This window comes from Planococcus citri, chromosome 5 (assembly GCF_950023065.1).
Source record: "Planococcus citri chromosome 5, ihPlaCitr1.1, whole genome shotgun sequence".
Taxonomy (NCBI): domain Eukaryota; kingdom Metazoa; phylum Arthropoda; class Insecta; order Hemiptera; family Pseudococcidae; genus Planococcus; species Planococcus citri.
This window is the reverse complement of record NC_088681.1, coordinates 58,704,190-58,716,506: the sequence shown is the minus strand read 5'-3', so window position 1 is coordinate 58,716,506 and position 12,317 is coordinate 58,704,190. Positions and strand designations below refer to the sequence as shown.

The 12,317-nt window shown below is 31.8% G+C and overlaps 2 protein-coding genes across 2 annotated transcripts; both read left to right on the top strand.

Annotated features, from left to right (window-relative positions):
• Positions 1 to 4,571: 4,571 nt before the first annotated feature.
• LOC135847040 (uncharacterized) lies at positions 4,572 to 6,352 on the top strand. The gene is made up of 3 exons (XM_065366421.1): positions 4,572 to 5,868; positions 5,955 to 6,031; positions 6,133 to 6,352. Exons 1-2 carry the CDS (start codon positions 4,713 to 4,715, stop codon positions 5,972 to 5,974), a joined length of 1,176 nt encoding a protein of 391 aa, XP_065222493.1. The 5' UTR covers positions 4,572 to 4,712; the 3' UTR covers positions 5,975 to 6,031; positions 6,133 to 6,352.
• A 3,100-nt stretch (positions 6,353 to 9,452) lies between these two features.
• Positions 9,453 to 11,249, top strand: LOC135847039 (uncharacterized). Its single transcript, XM_065366420.1, has 3 exons — positions 9,453 to 10,829; positions 10,921 to 11,000; positions 11,103 to 11,249. Exons 1-2 carry the CDS (start codon positions 9,674 to 9,676, stop codon positions 10,938 to 10,940), a joined length of 1,176 nt encoding a protein of 391 aa, XP_065222492.1. The 5' UTR covers positions 9,453 to 9,673; the 3' UTR covers positions 10,941 to 11,000; positions 11,103 to 11,249.
• Positions 11,250 to 12,317: the final 1,068 nt, after the last annotated feature.

The following is a 12,317-nucleotide window of genomic DNA, read 5'->3' as shown; positions in this document are numbered from 1 at the left end:
CACTTGAGGTTAGCTCGAAATTTAGAAAAATAAGTAGATATCAAAACAGAAAATCGAGCCATTTTAAAGAAATAGGTACCTACCGACTTATAGATAATATGTTAAATTATTCCAAGTATTAGGGTAGGTCGTTTTCCAGATAGCTATTAGATATTTCCTATATTTCATGTCCTCAAAAACCAGAATATCTATCCGAATCTGGTTTTTTCTTGCTTCAATAATCTGACACCCCCCCCCCCACCAAAAAAAATCTCAAAAATTTATTCGTTGAAGCAATAAAGAAGCAAATTAAAATTCTCAAATGAAAAAATTATAATTTAAAAAAAACGTAATAAAAACAAACTTGAAGGCAAGTGCACATAACGAAGTGAATTAGTAATAGAGGGGGGAGCAAAACCAGATTTTTTGACATATAAAAAATCGACATTATAGGTAATTTTCCGAAAACCCTTCAGAATTTTTCAAAAAAATTGATTTAAAAAACGACAAAACGACCACTTTGTATGTTTTGTATTTCACATTTTCACCTGAACACAATTTATGTAGTATCATCAATTCCAGTCGGACATCTTCGGCGTGATTTTTTAACCATAATTTCAATATTTTCGAAATGAAAATATCAGAATTAAAAATCAAAAAGATCAGAAATGTCTAGGTATTTGAAATTTTATCAGAAAATTCCTCTTGGAATATTCTACTGGAATTCATTGGAATGGTGGATTTTTAATATGCTGGGTTATTTTAAAAATAGGAGTGAGTGAACAAAAAAATGAAAAATTCGCACTTTTCAACTTTTGAAAATTTGCGTTTTGAGAAACAAAAAAAAAAACAGTTTTTTTTTCATCACAGGCACTTCTTTTTTCGGACCCTCCAGAAAGCGTTGTGGGCTCGGGGCAACGCTCCCTTTGCCCCTCTCCCCTCAAGATGGCCCTGAAGTGAATATCATAATTTTGAAAAATCCAAATTCACTTATAAGTACAGCAAAGAGCTTTTTTATATCGCTTTTTAATTAAAAATTTCATTTTTAAAATGGTACCATTCCTCATTACGCTGGCTTGGGATCGCAAGACTGAAGAGCTTCCAACTAGCACCAAAATCAAAAAATTCCAAAAAAAAAGAAGTGGTAAATACAAATACGGTAGATATGTAATTGATTTTCAAAAGCATCACTAGGCCTCCACGATTCCTACAAAGTACTAATACAACCCTCAATTTTTGGTGAATCATTCATGAACGAATTGATAAATTTTTTGGAAAACCATTCGCGAACAAATACATTTACTTTTGGCGAATCATTCGCCAACGAATTGATAAATTCTTTAATTTACGAGTATTCAATTCGTTCGCACGAAGGAGTCAGTTATACGAATCAATTCGTTCGCGAATGATTCGTCAAAAATTATTCAATTCGTTTGCGAACGAGTCACTTATACAAATCGATTCGTTCGTAAATGATTTATCGACAATTGAGTAAATGAATCGATTCGTTCGCGAACGAGTCACTTATATGAATTAATTCGTTCGTGAATGATTCGCCAAAAACTGAGTAAATGAATCGATTCGTTCGCGAACGAGTAACTTATATGAATTAATTCGTTCGTGAATGATTTATCAAAAATTGAGTGAATGAATAGATTCGTTCTCGAACAAGTAACTTACATGAATTAATTCGTTCGTGAATGATGCATCAAAAATTAGGTAAATGAATCGATTCGTTCGCGAACGAGTCACTTATAAGAATCGATTTGTTCGCGAACGAGTCACTTATATGAATTAATTCGTTCACGAATGATTCACCAAAAATTGAGCAAATGAATCGATTCATTCGTGAACGAGCCACTTATACGAATCGATTCGTTCGCGAACGAGTCACTTATATGAATTAATTCGTTCGCGAATGATTCAACAAAAATTATTCAATTCTTTCGCAAATGATTCACCAAAAAATGAGTAAATGAATCGATTCGTTCGCGAGCAAGTAACTTATATGAATTAATTCATTCGTGAACGATTCATCAAAAATTAGGTAAATGAATCGATTCGTTCGCGAACGAGTCACTTATAAGAATCGATTCGTTCGCGAACGAGTCACTTACATGAATTAATTCGTTCGCGAATGATTCACCAAAAATTATTCAATTCGTTCGCAAATGATTCGCCAAAAATTGAGTAAATGAATCGATTCATTTGTGAACGAGCCACGTATACGAAACGATTCGTTCGCGAACGAGTCACTTATATGAATTAATTCGTTCGCGAATGATTCAACAAAAATTATTCAATTCGTTCGCAAATGATTCGCCAAAAATTGGGTAAATGAATCGATTCATTCGTGAACGAGCCACGTATACGAATCGATTCGTTGGCGAACGAGTCACTTATATGAATTAATTCGTTCGCGAATGATTCAACAAAAATTATTCAATTCGTTCGCAAACGATTCACCAAAAGTTGAGTAAATGAATCGATTCGTTCGCAAAAAAGTAACGTATATGAAATAATTTGTTCGTGAATGATTCATCAAAAATTGAGTAAATGAATCGATTCGATCGTGAACGAGTCACTTATACGAATCAATTCGTTCGCGAATGATTCACCAAAAATTATTCAACTCATTCGCGAATGATTTACAAAAAAAATCAATTCGTTCGCGAATGATTCACCTTGAAATAAATCAATTAGTTCAATCGTCAAACGGTTGTGAATGATTCGATTCGATTCGATTCACTTCGCTTGAAAACAGATTAATTCCTATGCAATAGTTTCACAAAAACCGAATTAATCGTAAATTAATTGATCTGTTTACGAATGATTCACCAAGAAATCAATCAATTTATTTAATCACCAATCGTTCGTAAATGATTCGATTGGATTGTAAACAGGTCAATTGCTATACCTAAAATATGTTTCAAAATAAGTGAATCAATTTGTTCGTAAACGATTTCAGGGTGTCCACTCATTTCTGGAAATGATTTTCCCTGACTTTTCCAGGTTTTCCAGACCAATTTTTCCATTTTTCCAGACAATTTTTTTTTAATTTTCTATGCTTACCCCCACACTTTAATTAAAGAGGTATTCGGGGGGGGGGGGTACTTTTATTTCATAAGCTTCTCTTCGAACTGCACACTTCTTCGCATATAAAAAACAGCTTAACTTCGATTATTAACTTTTTAAATAAATAAACAAATAAATAAAACGTGCATCAATTTTGGCCAATTTATACATTATTCATGTGACTAATACAACTTTTTTTTGTTTTTTGGATTTTTGGAGGCCTGAAAATATGAAATTTGTTCATTTGAAAACGAGAAACAAATTGGCCCGAGCGAAGCGAGGGCTAGAACTTTTGAAAATTGTCATTTCGAGATGCCTAAAAACGAGGCTTTTTAAATGCAAAGAGTTTATGTTTTGGTTTCTTAAATTTTAATATTGGAATGATGTTTTTTTGAAAGAAGTTACTTTGGAAAAAGAAAAGAGAACAGGCTCGAGCGAAAGCTTCTGAAAATTTGCATTTCGAGAGGAATAAAAACGAGGTTTTTTCATGTGAAGACAAATATGTAGTTTTTTTGGCTTCTAAAATTTTAGAATTTGAATGATGTATTGTTTCGAAGAAAGTTGATTTTGACAAAGAAATCAGAACAGGCCCAAGCGAGGGCGAAAGCTCTTCTAAATTTGTATTTCGAGATGCATAAAAACGATGTTTTTTTTGTCAGGAGTTCATTTTTTGGTTTCAAAACTTGATTTTTAATAGGTATCTAGAAATGGTCATATCTTGCCTTCGAAAAAGAAAAGAAAACAAGCCCGAGCGAAGCGAGGGCAAAAGCTTTCGAAAATTTGTCTTTCGAGAAATAAAAAATAACGTTTTTCTTTCATCACAGGTCCTTATCCAAAATTTACAATTGGTCGTTTTTTCAAAATTCCAGGGATTTTGCGTGAAAATTACGAAATTCCCTGACTTTTCCAGACCGACCAAATTCCCTGACTTTTCTAGGTTTTCCAGGTTTTCCAGTCTTGTAGACACCCTGGATTTTTATTTGAAGAAAAGTCGGTTTTCTCACGCTAAATGCGTGAGTGTTTTTTTTTTGCATTTTTAATAAAATCCTATTGCATTTATCAGGTTTTCATCAATTTCGAGAATACTTGATTTGCTACGTAGATAGAAAATGAGCTTTAAGACAAAGAGTAAGTACATAGGTAGTAATTTTCCCCTTACGAAAAAATATCTACATACCAAATACGGTAAACTTGAATGAAATTGCAATTTAGGAAAGTATACCTAATTAGGTAATGTCAAATTGAAGTGGAATCGATCTTATACTTATGAATTTCTATACAAGAATCATCCATCGAAAAAAAGAAGAACATTTTACATCGTGAATACCAATAAAATTGAAGAAGAATGCTTACTGCTTCGATATGGGTGTCATTTTAGTTGACGGAGGTAGGCAAAAGAAATAACTCTTCAATTGAAATATGTTTCCGGGTCTTTCTGAATGCCCCCTCTTAATTCACACCGAAGGGCAAACAATCATATTATCGTTCTGCTCATATACGACCATTTAAATAATGTTTACCGCGTCACTATTTACTTAAATACATCGTCATAAACGAGCAACTCGTCGCCAAATTAACGCGAGTGATAAAACGTGAAATAAGTTATACCTATTCAGTTCATAAACACTGCAAATTGCGCAGATTTTTTTATTTTGTAAATGGAGATAACCAACGACCTCTTGAGTAAAATCCTGAGCGGGGATTCGCAATGCAAAATAACAATCCAGCAATGGCACATCCAAAAAAACGTATTTCTACAAAGCAACAATCATACATCGGAGCTATCCAAGTTAATCGTCGAATATCAAAGAAAAGGTAAAACATTCAAAAAATCATTCGTTTTAAAAGTACCTTCGGCACATCCCATGTACGATCTAGGAGTAAAATTCAAAATGTACGAAAAAGAGTACCCGATGTACACCGAAGTACTCGAAGAAATGTATAAAATAGACGGCGAACATATCGGAGCCAAATTATACTACTCTGATAATAAATACTCGTTGATGATGAAAGACTTGACATTATCCGGTTACAAAGTAGTGGACAAAGTCAAGCAACTGGACTACCATCAATGCTACATGGTTTTGAGAAAATTGGCCAAATTTCACGCCTTATCTGTGAAGCTCGATCGACATTCAAAAATAAGCCCGGCTTTGAAACGAATACCATGGTTGGGAGAAGTAGAACTGGAAGAGTCGTTCAAGAAATATCTAAATTACGCTTTCGAGCAGCTTGCTAAAAGTGTCGATTCAAAGTTCAACCTCGAGGAAAAAATACTCCAATGTAAAGACTACGTGTTTGACGAACTAATGCAAGAGATGACCTCAAACCAACTCATATTCAAAGTACTGACCCACGGAGACTTATGGTTGGGGAATACGTTATTCAAATTCAATAAATATGGCCAAGCGATGAAGGTTAAATTCATCGATTTCCAATGCCCATCTTGGTCATCTCCGGTCTTCGATATTTTATGTTTCACGTTGACCAGCATGCGATTCGAAGTGTTTGAAAGACATTTCGATTTTTTAATGGAAACCTACGTTGAAGCATTGAACGATACCTTGAAATTTTTCCAATGTGGTTCGTATTCGTTGGAAGAGCTGCGTCGTGATATGGATATTTTACATAGTTCTGCGATGATATTCCTGTGCTGTCATTTACCTCAGGCTTTATCCAATCTTGAACAGCCTTTGGACTATCAACGATACTATATCGATGGCGTTGTTGATTTTAGGATTTATGATGCGTTTTTCAAAAATGAGACGTATTTGAAAACATTAAATAAGTGGATTGGTTATTACGTCAAAAAAGGTTAATTTTGTTGAAATTTTATCATATCGAATGTCCACGATTTGTTTTACATAAATTTGACAAATTTTCTATTAATTTTATTACAGGGTGGTTCGATCGCATTTAATCAATTATGGTGTATTTGCAGGAGCTTCCCTTTGAGAAAAACGGTCTTCGTCTCAAGGTAAATAGTAAAATTATAATTTACAACATTTCATTTGGCATAACCTTGTCCTAAGATTCACCCTAGATCACATAGGTTATTGATCTGTATTTCAATTTCAGGCCCAGTTTGGTGTATAGATGATTAATGAAATGGAAAAGAGAGCTTACTTCGCAGATAATACCTTAGATAGATATAGAAGGAACATCTAAATACAAATGGAAATACTCGTATTACAAGAAGAAAAATCACTGGATTTTTAAACGCTTTTTGAAAGAAAAATGACGTGTATAGGTTATTCAATTTTTCTCTTGAAAAATATAAAATGCTGCATGTTTTGTTCACAGTTTGCTGTCTTTGAGTGATGCATGCAGCAAGTTGAACTTTCCAAGCACACGTAAAAAATTTACCTAGTTTTTTCAAATTTTCATTTTTTTTTCATCATCACCAAAAATTTTAATTACCTAATGAAAAAAAAACCTTTTAAAAATAGGTAATTTACAGTTGAAGTCCCTATATTTCAAAAAACTGATCCCAAAAAATCACGAGAAAATTTGTTTTTGAATCACTTTAGAATTTACCTATAGAAAGGTATAACTTCTCGGTCACCCAGTCAGTGTTTACCAGAGCATGGAGGTGAAACAGCTATTTAAAAATTGTCACCAACACAAAAAAATAATTCAGGATCCTGCCAGAATTCGAAGTTTTCAAAATAGTAGATATAAAATTGAATTAAACGACTCGTTATTAATACGGGAAAAACACATTTAGTTAAATTTGAATTACAAATTTCATTCCTACATGACCCAATTTTGGCATAAAAGAGAATAAAGGTAGGTATGTATTTTTAAAAATGGGCCACCCAATTTCTCGAAAAAAATGCCTCAAAATCACGAATGACAAGAAAAAATTCATGACTTAATGCCTAGTTACGAAGCTTCTGTCAAAATAATGTGGAAAAAAATCAAAATTTCAATCATAAGACTACTTGGAGCAATTTTTCGTGATTTTAACAATCACATTTTTCAAATTGAAAAAATAACTAGTCAGCTAATTGTAAGTCTTGCAACGGAGGCGTAACTTCATTGACGATTTCTCGATAGATGAGGGTGCAGAATATTTTTATGGATATTAAATTGTTGAAGATGTAAAATTCAAAATCAAACTACGAAAAATGATAAAATTTCTGCAAAATTTAGCAAAAATACATTGAAAATGGCATAAAACATTTTAAAAGTGACAAAAAACGCGTTTTTTTCCAATTGTGAAAATTATTTAAATCACTTTAGATACCAAAAACTGATGAAATTTTAGTAAAATTTGGCAAAATTTCTCAGAAATTACATGAAAATTGTTAAAAAGCTATCACCATTATTATTTTTTTCATGATTAAAAAACCAAAATATCAGTAAAATTATTAATAAGTTACTTGCCAAAAATAGATAAAATTTTACCAAAATTCTCAAAAAATTGCATAGCAAATCGTTAAGACAGACACATCACAATGATGTAAACTTCTAAAAACTTGAATGAAATTTTATCAAAAATAGACTTCAGAGTAAATTATTTGGGTAAAACTTGTCAGGAATTGTATGAAACTTGGTTAAAAACCAATTTAAGAACAATAATATTTTTTTTGAAAAACGAAAATATTAAAATCATTGTTAATCACCAAAAACTGATGGAATTTCACTGAAATCAGGTAAAACTTACGAAAATTGAATAAAACGTTTTTGAAACACGCAAGTGGTATAAAAATACTTTTAAAATACCTAAGTATGTATTAAAATCATTTAAAATGTTCAAAAGCTGATAAAATTTCAATAAAATCACTCAAAAAGCCTTCACAAAAAATTACAAAATCTGATAAATTTTTAGCAAAATTCGATCAAGTTTGATTAAATGTAGTAAAAACTGCACAAGTTGTTAAAAATAATAGGTTAAAAATGACATTAAAAAACCTGAAAAGTATTAAAATCGCATAAAATCCCACAAACATGCGGGTTTGTGATCAATTTTTCTTGTTAAAAAAAAGTAACTTTAGCCAGCAAAAAAGTTTGATAAAGTCTGAAAAAGTAACTACATATAAAGTAACCAAAACAGAACATTACAAAATGTTGTGGTTTTTAATTTTTAAAAGTTGAACTGTTTTGCATAGTAGATTTGATGCAAAAGCGAGACTTTGAAAATTTCAGAAAAAAAGACATTTTTGGTCAGGTTTTTAATTTCTTACAGTTCACTTAACTATTTTGCAAGCTTTGATGAAAAAGCGAGACTTTGAATTTCAGAAAAAAAAAGGCCTTTTTGGTGATATTTCTTTGAACAATTGTGCAAAAAGTGTCACTTTTTTGGTGATTTTTGGAGAAGTGAGACTCTGCAAGAATCAAGTTTACTAAAAGTCGAGAATTTTAGTCAAAAAAGAATAATTCTTCATACAATTTTAGCAAAAAACGGGACTTTGGAAAATTATTGGCAGAAAAATTATGTCTTTTCCTAATTTTTGTCAAGAAAACTAGACTTTTTGGTAATTTTTGGGGAAAAAGCAAGGCTTCTGATCTGAGTGGTTTTTGAAAAAAAATCCAAGGCTTTTTAAAATTCATTTTTTTTTTACAAAAAAACGACAATTTTTGGTAAAAAACTATAAATTAGATACCTATTTGGCTATTCTGGAAAATAGCGAGATTTTTCGAAATTTTTAACAGAACTCAAAATTTTGACAATTTTAGCATACGGCAGGACTGAAAAACCTTCGCTGAAAAGGCGCACAGTGCAGCCACTTTGGAGAATAAAAACGTATACTTTCTCAGATTTTTTACTTATTATTATCAACATTTTTTTTTAATGATAAGGTTTGAAAATTTATATTAAGTAACCGAAAGTTAAATTCAGTAATTTTAGTATGTATAGGTAACCCTGAAAACCGATAAAACAGTAAAATTTGTCAAAATATCAATATTAAAATTTGCATAATATAACATCCTGAAAACATGTTAAAAATGAAAAAGAAAAACAACACAAAAAAGCATCAAAATTATCAAAAACGAATAAAATTTGACCAAATTTAGCTAGCTATAAAATTGCACAAAATATCGTTAAAATGTGTTTTAAATGGCATAAGAAAATCGTAAAATCAAATAAAAATTTGTCAAAATGCAGCCAAATTTGCATAAAACACGATTAATTGATATGTTCATTGACCACGTTTAACGTAATTTTTGTTAAATTATGGAAAATACTCGTATTTAGTCATTTCACCGAGGTTTATTTTTCTCAAGTGAAATTGAAATTTTAAAAAGCACCAAGTATAGTAAATTTTTCAAGCCTTAGAAAATTTTAAAATGATATTTGTGATTAGGCAGCACTTTGAAAATGAAAACCTAAAAAAATCTAGGTACGATATAAATTTTTCTCGTTGAATCAAAAAATAATTACGTTCAAAATTCACTTCTCGATCGAGATAAACATGTTTTCACGCATCTTCCACTCCCCACTCGAATAACAACAACTGAAGAATAAAATCGCTCATGCGAATACATATTAGATATGCAGTATTTATCGCGCCACTCCTCGTTGAACACTTTACATTTCGCAAAAAAACGATCGTTTTAACGTCAAATTAACGCGAGTGCTATAATTATACACAATATTACAATATTCAGTAAAATGCAAATAAGTAACGACCTCCTGAGTAAAATCCTGAGCGGCGACACACCCTCCAAAATAAAAATTATACACTGGCACATCGAAAAGAACGCATTTCCGCAAAGCAACAACCACACATCGGAGCTCAACAGGCTGCTGGTCGAGTATCAAAAAAAAGGTAAAACATTCAAAAAATCGTTCATCTTAAAAGTACCATCGGAACATCCCTTGTACGATATCGGAATTCAATTCAAATTGTACGAAAAAGAGTACCCGATGTACACCGAAGTACTCGAAGAAATGTATAAAATAGACGGCGAGCACATTGGTGCCAAGTTATACTACTCTGATGATAAATACTCGCTGATGATGAAAGATCTAACCTTCTCCGGCTACAAAGTAGTGGACAAAGTCAAGCAGCTGGACTACCATCAATGCTACTTGGTTTTCAGAAAACTGGCTAAATTTCACGCGTTATCAGTAAAGCTCGACAGACATTCGAAAATAAGCCCGACTTTGAAACAAGTCCCCTGGCTGGGAAAAGTGGAACTCGAAGAGCAATGTAGAATATATTTTAATTACGCTTGCGATCGACTTGCCCAAAGTATAGATTCGAAGTTCAATCTTGATGAGAAGATCCTCCGCATGAAAGACGACTTATTCGACAAAGTACTGCAAGAAATAACCTCAAACCAACTCACATTCAAGGTACTAAGCCACGGAGATTTATGGTTGGGGAATACGTTATTCAAATTCAATAAATATGGCCACGCGATGAAGGTTAAATTCATCGATTTTCAATGCTCATCTTGGTCATCTCCGGTCTTTGATATTTTACTTTTCACGTTGACCAGCATGCGATTCGAAGTTTTTGAAAAACATTTCGATTTTTTAATGGAAACCTACATCGAAACATTGAACGATACTTTGAAATTTTTTCAATGTGGTGAATATTCGTTAGAAGAGCTGCGTCGTGATATGGATATTTTTCACGGTTCGGTAATCATGATCTTATGCTGTCAATTACCTCAAGCTCTAGCCAATCCCGAATGTCCTCTGAATTATAAAAAATTTTACACGGATGGTGTTGTTGACTTCAAGCTTTACGACGTATGTTTCAAAAATGATACGTATTTGAAAATATTGAATAAATGGATTCCTCATTATGTTAAAAAAGGTTAGATATTTTTCTAAGTAAATTTTTCATCGAATCAAGTGGCTCTGATTTGCTTACATTTGATACTAATTTTTTAATTATGTTATTCCAGGATTGTTCGATCGCTCATAAAGAGGCAGAATATGGGGTTCCGGGGTTTATTTTGAAAAGAAAGTTTCTGAAGACAACCAAGTTAGTAAGATGCAGATGATAATATGTGTATTATTCTAAGAAACTATTCCATCAACTGAAATTAAAATTAAAATACCTAATCAATGATTGTTTCAATTTCAGATCCAAGATCCACTCATGCAAAATCTCTTATTTCGAAGCTAATTTGTAAATTAATAATCTATGATTGAGACGTTTTGAGATTCCATGCCATAATAACAATAAATGAAAAATAAATAAATAAAAAAAAAACAATCCTTATTCAATGAATCATGTATTGTATACTTGTTGTATCACGTGTAGGGTCATAAACGTACTCGTATGTACACTGAAGTTGACTGAAATCGAAACATTCATTTTTTTCGAATTTTCCAGCAGAATCTCAATTGAATAAAAAGTTGCCGCAAAATGATTACTCTCCATTGAGGGGAAAAAAAACTTTAGTTAGGCACTATTTTGATCAAAAAAATATTCAAGTACCCAACCAAAAAATGATCCAAAATGTAACCCATATATGACCATAACCAGAAAAATCTAAAAATAGGTATGTATCTTCAATTTTAAGAACATTTATTTTTTCGGTTTCTTTGCAAGATGTCTATTGTCTATACACATAGAATCCCAAAACAAGAGGCAGACTGGCCTATTTACCTGGCGATCGCCAAGGGCCCCCAGACACCAAGGAACCTCCGAGGGTCATGTTTAAACTAAAAAAATTAACTATTTTCACATTTTATAAACATAAATTTTCGCAAATTTTTACTCTCGCTTCGCTCGGTTCAGTTTGCTTTTCATTCATTTCAAATTCGACATTTTTAATTACCTAAGTACATTCAAATTCTAAAATTGTGTTGTCAAAAAAATAATCTCATCGCAAAAAAATATACGAATTTTTGAATTTTATTGTCATCGCTTCGCTTGGGCCTCTGCGTGTGATATTTTTTCAAAAGTGAGGTCCAACACTTCTTCAAAAATCTTTTACGTATTTATTTCAAGAAATGCTTAAACCAAAAAAATACAATTTTCACCTGAAAAAAATTGTTTCATGCTTCTCGAAAATAGCTTTTTGCTCTCATTTCGCTTGCGGGCTTGTTTGCTTTCATTTTCAAAACTAAAACTGAAATTTTTTAAAGCCCATCATTCAAATTCTAAAATTTTGAGCAAAAAAAGTGAACAAATTTTTAAAAAATATTGCTTTTTTACCTCTAGAAATACGAATTTCTAAAAGTTTTTATCCTCGCTTTATTCGGGGTCAATTTCTACCTTTTTTTTTTACTAAATTCTAAAAATGAAATTTTTAAAACTTCCATACATTCAAAAAGGAGAATAATATTTTAT

Bases quoted from the DNA above. Each gene is read 5' to 3' on its own strand.
- LOC135847040 (XM_065366421.1), top strand. From the start codon at position 4,713: ATGGAGATAACCAACGACCTCTTGAGTAAAATCCTGAGCGGGGATTCG. The intron at 5,869-5,954 runs GTTAATTTTGTT...ATTTTATTACAG, and splicing joins TGGTTATTACGTCAAAAAAG to GGTGGTTCGATCGCATTTAA.
- LOC135847039 (XM_065366420.1), top strand. From the start codon at position 9,674: ATGCAAATAAGTAACGACCTCCTGAGTAAAATCCTGAGCGGCGACACA. The intron at 10,830-10,920 runs GTTAGATATTTT...ATGTTATTCCAG, and splicing joins TCCTCATTATGTTAAAAAAG to GATTGTTCGATCGCTCATAA.